This window comes from Canis lupus, chromosome 15 (assembly GCF_048164855.1).
Source record: "Canis lupus baileyi chromosome 15, mCanLup2.hap1, whole genome shotgun sequence".
Classification (NCBI taxonomy): domain Eukaryota; kingdom Metazoa; phylum Chordata; class Mammalia; order Carnivora; family Canidae; genus Canis; species Canis lupus.
The window spans coordinates 46,118,578-46,136,470 of record NC_132852.1 but is presented as its reverse complement, the minus strand read 5'-3'; the positions used below and the strand labels follow the sequence as shown (position 1 = coordinate 46,136,470).

At 49.9% G+C, this 17,893-nt stretch overlaps 1 protein-coding gene across 7 annotated transcripts in view; it reads right to left on the bottom strand.

Moving 5' to 3' along the window:
* Window positions 1–17,893, bottom strand: part of PRKAG2 (protein kinase AMP-activated non-catalytic subunit gamma 2) — a 265,070-nt gene that overhangs the window by 90,782 nt on the left and 156,395 nt on the right. For all 7 annotated transcript variants that reach the window (XM_072776912.1, XM_072776910.1, XM_072776911.1 and 4 more), the window contains one exon: window positions 5,381–5,598. In XM_072776912.1, the coding sequence (XP_072633013.1) occupies window positions 5,381–5,598 (218 nt within the window). The remainder of the gene's footprint in view (window positions 1–5,380; window positions 5,599–17,893) is intronic.

Here is a 17,893-nt window from a genome sequence, read left to right as displayed (position 1 = left end):
GGGACTCTGACCCAAGACATAGGTCAAGAGTGAAATCCCTAGAAGAGAAAGGGGAGGATCACAGGAATGGCTGTTATGGAAAGGGAACCAGAAAAGTACCAATCACTTGAATACCTTCACATCAAGTTTTTCAATGCATGGAACATGATTCTTCCACTGTCCGAGACAAAAATCTCCTGCCACCCAAGGAATTGCACCCATTTCCTTGATGAGCAGAACGTAAGGCTCACTTTTTCTCTTCGGTCTTTTACTGATTACTTCTTTTTAATCCTGTCCCGATTAGAGTTTCAACTTAGGGCAGTCCGGGTGGCTCAGTGGTTTAGCGCCGCCTTCAGCAGTTCGTGACCCTTGGAGACCTGGGTTGGAGTCCCGCATCGGGCTCCCTGTAGGGAGCCTGTTTCTCCCTCTGCCTGTGTCTCTGCCTCTCTGTGTGTCTCTCATGAATAAATAAATAAAATCTTAAAAAAAAAAGTTTCAACTTATTCCCATTTATAGGAATTCCCATCACTTCCATTCCAACAGGGGCTGCCCCATCTCCTCCCCTCCACGTCAGGATTCTCGAGTTGTCTACACTAGAGATCTCTGCTTCTTTACCTCTTCACCATTCAGCCCACATTCCGTGGCTTCTGTACTTGACCACTGTATTCCTGCCAATGTCACCAGTGCCGACCTCAGGCCTTACATTCCAGGCCATTCTGTTGTATTTGACATCACTGGTAACTCCCTCCAAAGGCGTGAAATACAATGAAGCACATTCCTTTTGCCTCTGTGGTACTGTGTTTGCCTGTGTTGCCTACCTAATCTCAAGGCAATCCAGAATCCTTTTCTTTTGTTTGTGCCTTAAATGTCCATGTTTTTCTGGCTCACTTCTCACCTACCAGATATTTTTCTGGATTATTTCATCTACGATCATGGCATAAATTACCATTTATTCTGATGATGTTCAGTCTTAATTTCTAGCTCCAGATGCACATACCCAATTGCCCTTTGGATACCTCCTCTTGAAATGTTCCATGGGCACCTTATTATACCACCACCACCCGAACACACATATGCACACACACATGCCCCATGTGTGCTCACACACATGCACACATACATAGCCTGCTCCTCTTCCTCCCTTGTTCCCTATCCAAGCGAGTGCAACTACCATTCATCTAGTTTCCTGAGGCAAGACTTCTGAAATCACCCTTGATTCTTCTCTTTCCCCCTCAACCATTCAATCAGAGCATTCCAATTCCTTTAATTCAACCTCTTGAATAGGTCTTTACTTCTTAACACTGGTCCACTTTGTTCTACCGTTAGCTGCCACCAGGCTGAGATAATTTCATGCTGTGTCATGTCTGAATTCCTGTCCTACTCGAATCCAATCTAGTTTCCACATGTACCCAGACAGAGCATCCTATAATGCAAAGCTGATTATTGCTCTCAGCTGAAGAAAAGTCCACTTCCTTCCTCTGGGATTGGTTCTTCCACTCACTCAGACTGGACTGGGTGTTTTCTCCCATGATAACAACACAGGTTCTAGCAAACTCTGTTGTAATTATTTACCCGCCTGCATCTCCCAGATAGATGAATCTCCCTTCTTTGTTCAACCAGTTATTAGCTATTTCTTGAAGCCCTCCAATATATAATGTGCTGTTAATCAAGTCGTGAAAAGGACAAACATGTCCTTTCCTCACACATTTGTCACCTGCTCACCCTTTCCTTTTTTTTTCTGCTCACCCTTTCCAAACACAGTTTCTAGCACATAGCAGTTGCTTAGTAAGTATTTGCTGAGTAAATAAATGATAAAATGAATACTTTCTACCACAGACTAATTACCCTACCCTCATTCCAATTTTAGAATAAAATTCACATTTTATAAAAGTGATCTTCAGAGTCAATGTTTATAGAAAGTCTCTTTTTGTTCCAGAGGGCAGAAACAAATTATATCTGAATATTTTCAGGCTGACAGAAGTCTTTAAGCAATCACATCTCTCCAATGAAGATTATGCTGGGAGCAAATTCATGAAATCAGCCAAGCTCTTAAGGAACTGAATACCTAACTTAAAGAGGATCAACATAGCCTGATGACAAAGACGCACATTTTGTATGAATTTGAAATGAACACCAGCCCTGTTGCTAAGCAGGACCCAGCCCAGTCATGGCTGCAGGGCCCCATGACAAGGGCCCCTGGATGCCTCTGGTGATAACCTTACCCAGGGGACAGGCCTGTCTAATGTCAGCGAGCCAGTGTCTTCTGATTGTGAACGTATCATTTCAGAACATAAGTGGGGAGCCCCTGGTGATCACCCTGATTTTCTGAAGCTCACACTATATAAACACTGTAGTCTTGCCTGAATCACCTTTTAAAAAAATTAGAGTGAAATATACGTAACATAAACTTTACCATTTTAACCATTTTGAAGTGTATGATTCAATGGTATCCAGTACATTCACCCTGTTGTGCAAGCATCACCCATCATCTTCAGAACTTTTTCATCTTTTCAAACTGAAACTCTTCCTCACCGAATGACAATGCCCCATTCCTCCCCATCCAGCCCCTGGCGCCCACCATTCTATTTTCTGTGGCTGTGAATCTGACTACTCTGGGGGCCTTGGACATGTGGAATCACACAGCATTTGTGCTTGTACAACTGGCTTATCACTCAGAATAATGTCCCCAAGGATCATCCATGCTGTAGCAGGTGTCAGGACTTCCTTCCTTTTTAAGGCTGGGAAAGATCCCATTGTATGGAATACCCACACCTTGATTCTCCACTCAGGACATCTGGATGGTTGCTGAAATGCTGGCCGTAGGTGTGGAATTGCAGGCCCTGACGAGGACATGTGGCGTGTCCATCGCTGAGTGTGGGATACTGCTGAGGACACTTCCATGCTGGCCCCAGAACCACCTTAGACATCCTGGAAGGACTCAGGCTTGTTGGCCTCAGCCATGGGCTTCTTAGTGGTGTGAAGCTTACACAGCTCAGAACACCATTTCCCAGTCAATGGCACATGAAAAAATTGACATTGGACTGAGAGTGCTCTCTGGATTCTCTTTTATTTAAATTCTGTAAGGCAAGCACAAAACTTCTACAATCACAGACAACCCTTATGGCTGTCACCATCACTTCCAGTGACCTAAACCGCAAATAGCTGCTCTCTCTTCAAATCGGTGTCTCTTCCTGAATGGGGTTATTCTATCCAGTATCACTAATCAATGAGAAAAAGCCAATATTTTGAGACGTTTGTGTCTCCTTTACCCTCAGAAGCCTCTCTGCTGGCCCTCCCCGCTGCTCATGGTCCCCACGGGCTCCTTCTACCCCCGATCTCCTAGGCCACAGGCCTCTGGTAGGTTTGGCACAAGGCTGGAGGGAGGGAGAGGCAGAGATGCCAGGATTTCTAGCCCTCAGCCTCAGAGGGGGCATCTCTGGCCAGTGGCTGCTTCTCCTCTGTGGCTCCTACTCCTGCCAGACAGTTCTACAGGGTTCTACTCCCATTGGGTGGGCTCCAGTCACACCACTGCCTCTCATTGCTCCTTTAGCCCTAGAGGTGTAGTGGCTTCCTGCTTTTGACAATCTGGGTTGCCTCACCATTCCCTTTTTGGATTCTTTTTGTTCCATTATCTCTATAACCAAGTCTCCCCTTGTTGGATGCACAGGAGAGCCTTTCTAGATCTTTTCTCATTCCCATTCAAGAACACGGATGACCCTCCTCCGAGGCCCAGAGCTCTCCAGGGTCAAGCTGCTCCTCATCTGGACTCTTCCTCTGCTTCCTTGCCCTCCTGTTTCCAGCCCACTTCCTAGTCTGACGCTGGGTTCCTGACCCTGAGAGGTGCCCACGGCCCTCCTTCTCCATGCTGCATGTCACCTCATTCCCACCCAAGTCATGGCTGGTTTTCTTCTCTGGAAGGCTCTCCCTTCACCTCTTCCTTCATTCAAACCCTACCACTTATGCAAGGCTCAGCTCCCCCGGCACTGCAGCAGCGGGGCAATCACGGCCCTCACCAGACCAGTGTTTCCCTTCCCTACTCCTCTAGTGTGGACCACCTGCTCACTCTCCACTCCCCACCCAGCCTTCTTTCTGCTTTTACTTAATTGTTTCATCTGAATGTTATTCTGTTCCCAGTAAGACTGGAATCCCCAGAAGGTAGAAACAAGAGCTTGCATCTGACCTCTTGGCATCTAAAACAACACTCTGCAAAACATACATCTCACAAAGTAATCACCAAGGGAGCACAGAGGATGGTGATGGCATGTTCTCTGCATGACAAACACATCTTTCCCTCCAAAGATAATGACTCTTATGGCTGGATACTGTCTTCCAAAAAGCTACGGTGAAATCTCAGCCTCTGATGGTTGTGAACGTGACCCTGTTTGGAAGCGAGGTCTTTGTGGGTGTGATCAAGTGAAGACAAAGTCCTATTGGAGTAGGGTGGGTCCTAATCTGATATGAGTGGTATCATTATGAGAAGAGGAAAATCTGGCCACACGCCCAGAGACACAGGGTCCACAGCCACGTGAGGACAGAGACTGGTGTGATGCTACCACAAGCCAAGGTATACCCAGGGCTCCCAGAAGCTGGAAGAGCCAAGGAAGGGTCCTCCTCCCCAGAGACTCTGCAGGGAGCACGGTCCTGCCCAAACCAGGACTTCAGATCTCCAGCCTCTGGAGCTATGAGGCAACAGCTTCTGGTTCTTGTAAGCACCCCACCCCCTGTTCCCTTCATGCCACTTTGGTTCAGCGGCCCCAGGGAATGACTACAGCAACTGAATCCAATAGTTCCATCCATATAGATGGACTTCAGGGACATGGTTCTTCTATCCCTGCTCGCACGTTCCTCAGAGGAGCCAGGCACGGATGGAGAGCATGTCCACGCTCCGGGCCCACCGTGCTGATGCTGAGCGCACAGGCCCTGCGGCTCAGCCAGCTTCCTTCATAAGTGCCCGTGGACCCTCCCCCTATGCAGGGGCAGGGATGCCTGGCTACCAGCACCACTCTGCTCTGAAGCCTCACCTCCTTGGGCGCACTTCCTAACACAAATGGTGTCAAAACGTGAAATCTTAAAAGTCTAAAATAAAGCTTCATTTTAAAAACTCTTTTTGCTTTACCTCTTTTTCCTCTAGTATCCCAATCAAGATAAATTCAAATAAAGCTTTTAACGACTGACTTTTTAAAGAGGCTGAGGCAACCAACACTTCCTGGCCAGGTTCCAACATTCCCAGTCTCTTTAGTTTCCCTTTGCCTCCTGCACCCTCCACATCTCTTTCTCAGCCTGTGATTCATGATAAAATGTACCAAATGTGTCAGGGGTGCACAACCTTGGCTTTGGCCTCAGACTCTGCCCTCCCTCCTGACGCCTGGAGGCCCGGCCCGCAGGAGAAGGCCAGACTTACGGTTCTGGGGGAAGCATAGTGTGTGGGCGATGCCGATGGAGGCCTGGCTGCGCTCTGGAAGGAGGACGGGCAATACCTCTGGCCTGTGTCCGGAGGGGAAGAGGAGGCATAGATGCGATTTTCCAGTCGCTCAGGCTCATGCTTGTAGGATTCGAGAGGAAAGGTGTGTTGCTTGGCCACCTGGGTGGGTGTCGATGGAGAGGATGAGAGACCCGAAGCTGAGGAGGAAATCAGAAAGTGCTGTTAGAAGTCTGGCTGAGGTAGAGGAGGGCAAAGAGTGCTCCTTCCATTCTTAGTACCGAACATCTCAAATGGCAAGAATCTGAATTATTAAATTTTAAATGTTGGGGACAAGTCTATCTATCTATCATCTATCTATCTATCTATCTATCTATCTATCTATCTATCTATCTATCTATCTATCTATCTATCTATATCTATCCATTGCATCCCCCAAATAGCTACATTGAAGTCTTAACCCCTGGCACCCATGAAGATTTGGAAATAGGGTCTTTGCAGACATCATCATGTTAAATGAGGTCACATTGGAGTAGGCTTGGCTCTTAACCCAACGGGACTAGTGTCCTTAGAGGAGGAGAGGACATAGAGACAGACATGCACCCAGAGCAGAAGCCAGGTCACAGAAGCCAGAGACTGAAGTGATGCATCTACAGGTCAAGGAGTGCCAGGTGCAGCTGGTGACCATCAAAAGCTAGTGGTAAGGAAGGATGCTTTCCTGGGTCTCAGACAGAGGACAGCTTACCTGACACCCTGGTTTCAGACCTCCAGCCTCTTAACTATGAGGGAATAAACTTCCACTGTTTTATGCGACCCAGTGTGAGGTACTTTGTTATGGCAGCTCTAGCAAACTCATATAGTCAAGTTGATGGATATTGATTTGTTTTCCAAGAGAAGCAGAAACCGGATTTGGGTCTGGTGTCTCACATTTATAGCTAATTAAGTAAAATTTTTATTTTCAATTTGCTATTTAAATTTTTAAACCATGTAAGTCAAAGCAAAATTGTCAGTACCAAGGGCTACCTACTTGCTACTTGCTACTTCTGACCTAGAAAAAGACACGTCAGCCTACAGAGCTGTAAGCCTGGATCTCCTCTGCTTGTTACTCTGTCCCAGACCCCTTTCCTCACAGTCCTCAGTCCCTGTACACATGTGTGTCCCCTTCTCTGCTTCCATCTTCACTCCCTAGGAAGGGAATGCTCTCCAGGAGACTCCTCTGGGGAGTCAATTCAACCAACCCCTTTCTCCTGACTCTATGGCCCTGAGAGTCCTCCCCTGGACTTGTGAGCACATTTCATCCACACAACATATTACCAGGTAACAACACGATATTTAACACTGAAACCAAATGTGAAAGTACGTTAAGTCTCCTGTCCCCAACAAAATCCACCATCTGTCTTTGTGGCAGGGGTACTGGTTGGCCTCTTGGGTCCCCACAGCAGCCCTTGCTGCCCTGGTGAGAGGGGCAGGTGCCTGGAAGATATTCGCCACCCAATAGGCAAGGGGAGAGAAGGGAGCATGGGAGGGTGTAAGGCTCAAGCTCTGTTGGCATCTTTTCTCCTTCCCCGAGTCCAGAGAGAGAGATTGGGGGGGGGTACATATTCCCTGGCGGTAATTTTGGAAGGAACCAATCAAGGAAGGAGGGTCATCTTCTAGGAAACCCCTTGTCCCATGAAGCCATCCCAAGAGGGAAACCCTGCTCCAGGCCCCGGGCTGACCTCTGGGAGGCAGGTCTAGGTGAAAGCAGGAGACAGAAGGCTCTAGCACCCGTGGTTTTCTAGGTCTCAAAACTTAAGATACCAAAGACCTCCAACAGGAAAGTCCCTGACTCTTTTAGAAACAGAAGTTTTCCCCTAAAGGTCCTGAGAAGCAAAGCCTGTTTTGAGGTGGGGCTTGGGGAAGGGGGAGAAAGGAGAGGGAGGATCAAGAGCAGGAGCTCTGGTGCTTTCCAGCTGTTTGGGGAAAGGTGGGGAGGGGAAGGGTGGTCCAGCAGGCAAGGTGACAGAGGAGCCGCCTGGCCCAAGTCTGGGTCCTTCAGTGTCATGGCTTCAGTGCTCCCCAGTGATGCCCACAGAGAGGTGAGGAATGAGGATGCCTGCCAAGGATCTGTGGGGGTGTGCCTGGGCCCTTCAGAGGACTCTGCTGGGGAGCAGAAGAGGGAAGCTCTTGTGCTACTCTGTTGTGGAGCCTGGCACCCCGTGGAGGTCAGGCCCCCAGGGGTGGTGACACGTCCTTCCGTGGTTCTTCCAGCAGGAGTCCTCAGCTGGCCCACTAGCCTGGTTCCTCACCGAGTGGCCCAGGACAGGCTAGTTCTCACATCACAGTTAAACAGGGAGTTTTATGTTCTGTGCTCCCAATGCTCACCCCAACCACTGGTGTGGAGGCCGAGAAAAATTAAGGCCATTGCACCTCAAGTTTAGCTTTAGCACAAGTATAGCCATCTTAGGATACTGGGAATAAGAGCTGAACTTTACAGGAAAACCTGAAGATTGTCCTAGGCAGGGAATCTCATATCGGAAAGACAATAAAGCTCAGAACTGCCCTCAGCAGAGAATCCCATATCAGATCTTAAGAAACTCCCCCACCCTTTCCCCCATATTGGAATGAAAAAAAAAATCCCTCCACCCCTTCTGAAAATCCCCTAGACCAGCCCATAAAAAACCCAGCTGTAACCCACTTCGGGGTCCAAGTCCCTGCTCTGCTGTATGGAGTATACTTGGACCCAATCTCGAGCTTGTATTTATGTATATATATATGTATAAATATAAATATATATATATTTATATTTATATATATATATCTCATGTGTTTGCATCGGTGTTGGCTCCTTGGTGGTTTCTCGGATTCGCAATCTTGGGCACGACACTGGATGCAGAGGCCACCTGGGTGCTGTCCAAGGGTGGGTGCTGGAGACCCAGTATGTGGGTGAAACAGTGGGATCGGTGGGCAGGGGGCACATCTGGACTCAAAGCTTGTACCACTGAGAAGCTTCTAACAGCCCCTTGGGAAAAGCCCATGGGGGTCTTGTTCTCCATGTGAAGGAGGAGCCTCCAGTGATGTCTAGTACCACATGGTGCTGAGGCATCCATGTCTGTCCAAACACAGGGCACAACCCAAACCACCCCCTCCATCTCACCTGTGACTACCCCCAGACTCAGCTCAGACTCTGGCCCAAATAATACCCACAGAGTTTTCAGAATCTGGGACAGGGGATGTACCTCTGTGGGGGCATTCTGGCCACACGGATCGAAACTACAAATGCATACGTTCCTTGACCCAACAATCTGCTTCTGGGATATCCTTCCATAGACAGCGATGTGTAGTTGCTAAAGGGCCAGTGCGTGGGTCATTCATCACAGTGGTGATCCTAACAAACACTGACACTCATGGACAGGACGGAGCTAGCGTGACGGTGATGGCGTGGCCACACAGACAGCCCTGGCTCCCTGACGGGCACAAAAAGCTTCCTCTTCCTTCTCATCTCTGAGACCCAGAGGGAAGTGAAAAGGCAGCCCCCAGAGCCATGTGTACGGGATGATAGCATTCATAGTCTCAGAAACGGGCTTAAGAATGTGCATATGTAGCCCAGAGCATCTCAGGAAGGAGGTGGAGGAATCACCTGGAGACAGGAACCTCCAGGGACAACTGTCATTGTATGCCCTTTCCTGTTCCGCAGCTTTTATATCACGGGGATGCTGATCAATTCAGAAAATTACCTTCTTCAGCCGCTGTTCTGCTTTTGAGCCAGGAGGCCAGCTAACACCATCTGTGAGGGCCTCCCGCCTCTTGGCCTGACCCCGGCCACCCTACCCCAGCTCTGAGGAGCCCTGTCTCTCCACCTGGATGGAGGCACTTGGAGGGCAGGGCCTGGTCTGTCTGTCTGTCTCTCTCCCCCCACGACAGGCTGCCGCATTCACAACATTCCAGGATTTGCCGTTCTGTGAGGGACATTCACAGCTGCTGGAGCTCCTTGCAAGCTCTTTGGATATAGAATGTTCATTCCTAAGTGAATAATTGAAGAGAACAGGACCAAGCCCCCCGAAAGAACTCTTGAAGCACACGCTCTGCTTCTCCTGTGGCTCATCCTCTGTGGCCCATTCCCATGCGAGTCCTGGGATGGTCCTGACTGAGGGGAGAAGGATGATGCAGGACACACACAGCCCTGGACACGACCTTGCTGGACTGTCTGGGGCGAGGAGAAGATGAGCAGGCTTCCCGTGTGCTGGGGGGAACAACTGGCTTCTAGGGGAACAGCATGATTCCCCACATGTCCAGGAAAGCTGCTTTCAGTGAACTCTTTCCAAGCTCCAAAGATGCTTCCATCTTCCCACCTGGCCCTCCTGCCTCCTCTCTGCCCCCTTCCCAGAGTGGAGGGGGGTCTTGCTGGGGAAAACAGGATGATGCTCTGGACTCAACTGAGGGGGGTGGGGCATGATGTGAGGATTGGCAATACGTGTAGTTTAAGGTAAAGGGAAAGAACCTTCCAAGGACCAAAAATATGTCCCTCTTTTCACCAATACCTGAACCATCTTTAAGGGGGGTAGAGCCTTGCAATAGCACCATCTTTTTTGCATATTGCCTCACTGTTTACAAAGTGCTCCTACACACTCTTGCCCCATTTGTCCCCTGAAGCCACGCCCTGGGGGGCAGCTTTATCTTCCCACATTATAGAGAGTAAAACCAGTGACCAGAGAAGCTGCTTGTCTCTTTAGTGAGTAAACAATGGCAGAGGGCACCCCTGTAACCAGCATCCTGACTCCAAATCCTAAACCCCTTTGCCAGGATCAAACAGGGGTATTGTCAAGAGAGAGAGAGAGCACAAAGACTTAAAACAACATTTTGGGGGTATGAATGACTCTCCCAGAAGGTGGGGTTTCCCAGGCCAGCAGGCAGGAGAACTTGGAAAGCACAGGATGCAGAAAGGAAGTTGAGGGTGGGCAGAGGGAATGGGGTACAGGAGAGGGTGGGCTTGGGGCTCTGTGGGCTTCCTCTCATGGGGTGGGCTTCCTTGCCAGTCAGCAAGAGGGGAGACGTGCTCAGCAGAGAGACTTTTTTTTGCATTGATGCTGCTTTACCAGGGAAAGGGGGGATTTTTTTTTTAAGATTTTATTTATTTATTCATGAGAGGCACAGAGAGAGAGGCAGAGACACAGGCAGAAGAAGAAGCAGGCTTCCTGTGGGGAGCCCGATGCGGGACTCGATCCCAGGACCTGAGATCACTCCCTGAGCTGAAGGTAGACGTTCCACCACTGAGCCACCCAGGCACCCCGAGAAGGGGGGATATCTTATGAAAGAAAGCAAGGTGGGTAAGAGTGACAGCCCTAAGTTTTTTCCTCCTTTGAATATCAGTGTCACAATTCATCAATAAAGAGGAGAATGGGGCAGTGCTGCTGTAGTCCCCATTACTTTGAACCAGACCAATTTATTTCCTCATCACAGGGCAAAGTGCCAGACTGCAATCTTTCAGGAAGACCATGGTCTGCTCAGCCAGCTGCCGGGAGCTGAGCGTGTGCAGGCGTGGAGGAGGGGGCATGCTCTGATGAATCCCATGAATCCCACCCCTCAGTCTGTTTGGGGAAAGTGAGACAAAGACAGCACCCTACCCCAAAGTAGCCATACCACGCAGCGAGGCTGGGGAGGTAAGCGTGTGTACCATGGCCGCAGGAGGAGCTCAGAGAAGGGGTGAGAAAGCTCTGTAGGGACACCAGGGAAGGGCTGGGACTGCACTTTGGAAAAGAAAACAAATCTGCCCCCAACTAAGGTGACTTTCCGAAAGGCCCAGACACAACTGGGCTGTGGCAATAGTACCCAGAGCAGACAGGTTTCCCCCATTCTGTTCTTCTGAGAAGGCTTTCCCTCCTTCTTCTGCTTCTTAAGGACTTTGTTTAGGACTGCTGTTAGCCTCGGAGAGTGAACAATGCCTTTGATTCTCCTGGGGCAGCAGCCAGGACAAGTGAATAGGCACAGTGAGCGAACAAAAACGGCTTCTGGCAGCCACACAAGACACCAGGCAAGTGGCTCCAGACACCAGGGAGCCATGAGCTGGTGACTTCACAAGGCCAGGCCGGACTGGCATAAGCTGCGTCTGGAGGGACTGGGGAGGGGAGAGAAGAGGGGTGCCCCTGGAAGGCAGCAAGCAGAGGTCTGCAGAAGGTCTGCAATGTGGTATGGCAGGTGGACACCTGGAATTCAGAAGTTTCAAGTTCTAGGCCTAGTTTCACTGCTAACTAGCTACAGCCCTTGAGCGACTCAAACCCTTGCACTGGTAAAATAAACAAACAAACAAACAAACCAGGTAGACCAGATGGCTGTGTGGAGTGCACATGGCCTGTGCTTCCCCTGCCCCCCGCCCTTGGGCAGCACATGCATATGGTCTGAAATAACAAGAAAGAGGAGAAAATTCAAGTTTTTTCTGATCTTAAATGTCCTTGCTGTCCTAAGGGAAGAGCAAATATTCAATTTAAACTGTATGGGAGGTTTGCTCAAGGGTCACAGGTTGGGGGCCATGGTGGCACAGGCGGGGAGAGGCAGGAGTCCCTGGTGCTAAAAAGCCACGCCACAAAGGGCCAGAAAGCCCCGTAAATACCAGCAGAATGACTCATGTGTGCCCGTGCTAGGCCTGGTGTGGCAGGAGAAAAAGCCCGTCTGCCACTTGCTTTGCTTGGGATGGCTTTTCTCCACCTTTTGCCTCTTGGCTTTTCAACTTTTTGCCTCTTGGCTTTCCCTCTGGTCTAGTTATCTTTGGCTCCTCCCTGCACTGCCCCCTCAGTGATCCCCTTTATTTTATGTCCTGAACCACCTGAGGTAGGACCTGCCCGAGGTGGGACCTACCCAAGGTGGGACCTACTAGAGGTGGCACCTGCCCGAGGTGGGACCTGCATGAGGTGGGAACTCAGGAAGGACAGGGAATCTTCCTATCTCTTCTCCCTGGGTGTCCCCCTCGAGGAGCCTCGGGGAGCTTGGGAGACACCAATGGCAGTGGTAGCTCTGTGCCCAAAGAAACAAGAAGCTTCATTATCAGGAAATGTGGGTTAAAACCCGAGACCTTGTGAATCCTAGGCCTTGAGGTCTGAACCCTGATGGTAGGTTTCTAGGTTATAAGGAACTAATCACGTCTTGTGGCAGCTGGACTTATTGGGGCATCAACTCTACTTGTGGGATAAAACCATACTTCTCTGGCCTCAGTGGGCTGGGGGCGGCAATGGGTGCAAACATAAGCAGCCATTCTTATTGCTCATGATGAGGGTTTGGCCGACCATCCCTGGTACGTGTGTGGTCCAGGTTTGCCCCAGCCCAGTCACCTGCTTGGAGGCTCTGTGTAGAATATTCCTGAAGGGTCCCCATATCTTTTCCACTGAACTTTGGCCAACTTTCTGCCTCCATTTCCCCATGGGAAAGTTTTGCTCAAAACCTTGGTCTTGGCAGTCCCTGATCTCCACCCTCACCGAGTTAGCCCTACACTGGGCAGAAAGTGTCTGGATCACAAGTTGAGAGGTTGACTGCCCAAGGTCCTCAAACCAAGCTGGGCATTAGGATCAGATGGGAGCTCAAAGAATACATGTTCCCAGATCTTAAATATTCTGATCGAGTGGGTCTGAGGTGGAGCCTGGAAATCTGGGTTTTCTAAAGCACCCCTCCCCAGGTGGTTCAGTGGCCAGACAGGTTTTGAACCATTAATTGAATGCAGACTTTTCATTCTATAGGTAGGAAGCTTCTAAAGTAAACCTAGTTCCCATTCTTGTGACCATGTAGAACCAGAGCCTCAGCCCTCTCTCTTAGCTTTCTTCTTTGAGACGGTGAATTCTCTTCTTTCTGAGACCCAAGCCCGCTGCCTGGTCTCTAAGGAAAATCACTCTCTCTCTGCAGTCAACCACAGTCTCATGCAGATGACCCTGAATTATGCCTCATCCCTGGTCACCACGTTCACACAGGCTCCAGCCAGCTCTCTCCAGGGCCCTTCCTCTCAGCTGGCTGCTTCAAGCCCTTGCTCCAAATGCTCCAGAATCACTCATTTTCTGAAAGACTCTTTCCTGAGGTCCTCCCCATCCCACCCACCCCAGCAAAGCCCCTCTTTTATGGGGAAAGTTTCTAGACCCCTTGTCTCAGGATTGGTCTGGATATCTTCATAAGCCAATGGCTCTGGCTTTGGCTGTACTTGGGCTTACTCTCAATCCATATGTCAATTTGAAGTAAGGTTTTAGGCTGCAAGTTTTGCTATTTTACTCTTAAGAATCTGTTTTATAGTCTTTAATAGTTGAAACTATTCAAAGTATGTTGGAGACTGTCTAGAGTCATTTGGGAATCAAAGCATTATGATAATTCAGTAGGTGAAAAATTCTTTCTATTAAAAAAACCCCACAAGATTCTTTTAGATTTCCTAAGGTTCTTATTCTCCTAGAAGGAATCCAGGAAAAACTGTTGTTTTACAGGGCTTTGTACACCCAATAGCATTCTGGACCTAGTTTTCTTAGGTAGCAGGCTCAAGCAAATCAATATTTGCATAGGTAAACTAGAAAAGAAAACAAAAGAAAGACAGAGATAGAGAAGGAAATGGGAATTTGGCAGGGGCTAACTTTAGATCAGTCCCTATAGGGTAGTCCCAGCCTCTGGTGCCTACCCTGGCCTTTAGAAGAGCTGTGCTCTCTTCATGTTCATCTCAAGGTCTGAATTCTGCTTCATGGACCCAGAATGTAACCCTAGATATTTCACAAAAGCATATTACCTTTTTTTAAAAAAAAGATTTTATTTATTTATTCATGAGAGACACAGAGAGAAAGGCAGAGACACAGGCAGAGGGAGAAGCAGGCTCCCTGCGGGGAGCGCAGTGTGGGACTTGATCCCAGGATCCTGGGATCACGACCTGAGCCAAAGACAGACACTCAACCACTGAGCCACCCAGGTGTCCCAGCATATGTGCCTTTTGATGTTGAAGCTAAAAAGCAATCTTCGAGGAAAGGAGGAGAAAAAAAAAAGCCCCCAGTTGTTTTGTAAGGGGGAGAGACTCTAGAACAATCCAAAGCCCTTAGTTGCTTTATAAGAAGAGATTCTAGAATAATTCTTTCAAAACAGACTCTGAGGGGCAGCCCTGGTGGCGCAGCGGTTTAGCGCTGTCTTTAGCCCAGGGCCTGATCCTGGAGACCTGGGATCGAGTCCCATGTCGGGCTCCCTGCATGGAGCCTGCTTCTCCCTCTGCCTCTGTCTCTGCCTCTCTTTCTCTCTCTCTCTCTCCCCCACCCCCGTCTCTCATGAATAAATAAATAAAATCTTAAAAAAAAACCAAAAAACAAAACAGACTCTGAGAAGCAACTTGCTACAGATTGTCAATGAAGGGGAAATAGCTATGCTGGTCCCTTCTGATGACAATCTTGGTGGAATCACAGAATCAACAGGTGTTTGATACCGCAGAGACTAATTCAGCTGAATGTGACAGGATCAGGGCAGCCCCCACCAAAAGAATCATAGCCAGGGGGAATTGGCGAGTGGCCATAACAGACACACATCCCATGACATTTTACGGTGGAGGAAGTGCAGGCCTTGAGAATGAAGTGTCAAGTCCAGGGGTGACAGCTAGGTCAGAAACCGGGCCTTGCACAGCTGGGTCTGTGCACGACACCTCCATCAGGTGCTATGAAAGGTTTCAGACACTGGCTTCACAACCATGGTGGCTCGGGGAGGAGACCATGTAGGTAAGAGGAAGGAGCATGTGTTCACACAGGAGACCAGCAGGTGTTTGGAGTCAGAGGCAGGAGGGTGGGACGCAAAGGGCACTCTTGCGCAGTCCACACTGCTGCACTCAGGCTCCTCCTCCCATGTCCACCAGCCATCACCACCCCCCCCCCCCGCCGTGGGCTGTTCAGCGGGGAGCAGGTAGTGGGAAGCCCTGCCCAGGAAGTACTAGGTTTGTGAGAGGAGGAAATGAGGCGACTCTAGGTTCCTTCCTGGGTCAGTATGGTGACCGCCATCTCCAGAACACAAGGGAAGGACACTAATTCAGTAAGAGACCCATGGCCTTTCTACTCTCTCAGGTGCCTAGGGGGCAGGGCAAAGGCTATCTGGCATTGGCCACAGGTGGGGCTGGAAGATATCTGGGTGGGAGCCCCCCACCCAGTGCCCTGCCCTGCTCAGCGATGCTCCCCGGTCAGGACGAGCTTTCTATGCAGGTTCAGATAAGCCTTTCTAACCTCCATTTGTCCAAGATGCCTGCTTATAACAGCTTCCTTTGGCAAACCGTCCTGGCAAAGCCAGCCTGTCTAGTACATGCAGGTATGATGTAAGACGTCAGAGGGGACACTTAGAATGAACTCTGCCGATATGGGGCCACAGGGAGGGCGTCGAGACCCCCAGGCTTCAAAAACATGCCTCTTGGAGAGAGATCTCTACCAAGAGAGCTTGTGTCTGGAATACTCCTGTTCTGACTGGGGCCTCCTCTCTGAGCCGGGAACATGGACGCGCTGTGGCTCCGTGGCTCCCTGGATGGACCCTGTCTCCAGCTCCTCTTGAAATCCCTAGTCACCCACCCCATCTGTTTATTATTCTAGCTATTGAGGAAACCTCCTCAGAGACTGAGAAGAGATTCTCAAATGCGTTTGGATCCCAGGACTCTGGAATAATCTGATGAAATTGGTAAATGAAACACAGATACACAACCCAGTCTCTCTTTCTGAAATAACCTCATGGCAGTTCTAACTCCCCAAAGGCCAGGTTTGAAGAATTTGAAATCCAAGGGGTCTCAACATATCTTCATAGTTCCATTTCCTAAAGGGAAGCTGTACTCCCACCGTTTCAGCTTCTATAAGGAGTTGTGTCTGCTCCGAGGGACACTCCTGGAGGCTAAAGATGGAGTGGAGAATCAGTGCTGATAACCAAACCGAGAGAAGCCAGAGCGTGCACCTCCCTAGGACCCCAGCATTCCAAAGTTCCCAAGCAGACTTTTAAAATCAGAAATCGGGGAAAAATCAGACAGGGTGACAAAACATGAGAGACTCCTACTCTGGGAAACGAACAAGGGGTAGTGGAAGGGGAGGGATGGGGTGACTGGGTGATGGGCACTGAGGGGGGCCCTTGACGGGATGAACACTGGGTGTTATGCTCTATGTTGGCAAATCGAACTCCAATAAAATACACACACACACACACACACACACACACACACACACACACAAAAATAAATGAATAAAATCAGAAACTGTACCTTGAGTTTTCCCTATGTTTTCTGCAATTTGGGCTATGTGATCTAGTCTGTACCCCTGATGAGAGCTCCTCTCTCCCACAGGCTGCGGCCCCCCGGCTGCTAGCAACATGTGACCCTTCCAGCTGTGCCTGATGCCCACCTGCGAGTTTTCTGGGCTGTTCTACCTGGAGGGTGCCCCCAGATCCCTTCCCCTGCCTCTGTGCTCGGGGCTCAATACCAGTGACAAGGCGATGGGGGTGATCTAGGAGGTGCTCTGAGCGACCGTCCCCTCCCTGAGATAGATCTTGGGTGATTTCCAGATGTGCAAGACACACTGTTCTACCAGGCACGATGGCATGTGGGCCCTAGGAGCACAGTTTCTAAATCTCCACCTCAGAAGCCAGGTGCAGGAAGGCAGGGGGAGCACGTAGAGGCAGGGAGCCGGGGAGATGGTCCCCGCTGGGTCTCCGGGCAGGCCAGGTGGTGGCTGGTGGCCAGCTGGGGGCATTCCCTCCCCGGGGTGCTGGCTGCAGCCGGCTGCCTCGGGACTCCGACCAGGACTCTCCTGCGGGTCTGTTGACTCAACACATCACCTGACACCACACGCCGGGCGCTCTGGGTGTGAGGTGCCAGTGAGACGGGCTTGCTGTGAGTGAGGCCAGGGAGGCCTCGGGCCGGGACGCTATCCAGGCTGCCTCTGCCACCAGCGCTGGCTTCTATGGTGCTGGTCTGGGCGCTCAGCTCTCCTCATTTGCCTCATGAAGCGCAGGACTATGAGCCCCCTGGTTCTGAGCTCCCAGGGAATAATGGGTCAATTCCCCGTGAAGGAGGAGGAGGGGAGGAAGGAAAGTTGCAGAGAGAAGGGAATCAAACATCTCATGCTGAAAACACACGTCCTGACTGTGTCCTTAGAACCTTATGCCCAGGATTTGCCTCTGTCCCCAACAAAAACAACAACAATACAACAATGCAGCAGCAGTTCTGGGAGTCTAGGGTCAAAGCTGATGGCTTCAGACCTGAATTCTTCCTCATGCTAGTAGAGAGGTCAAGAGTCATCCGGAGGGACCTGGGAATGGCTCTGGGGAGCCCCAAGTGCCTCACCATCCAGTATCTGATTGACATTAACCACCACTATCCAAGTTTGCTTTATGGGAAGAAGAAGCCAGCCTCCTATTTATACGATGTTTGGGTTTGGAAGGTCCTTCGACCCCTTCCAAATACCTTACCTACTCCATCAATCTCTCTGGGGATGAAGCCTCCCCTCTCTCCATGTTGTTTTTACCGGAAGCACTTCATGCCCTGTTCATCATGGCCAAGCTACTGAA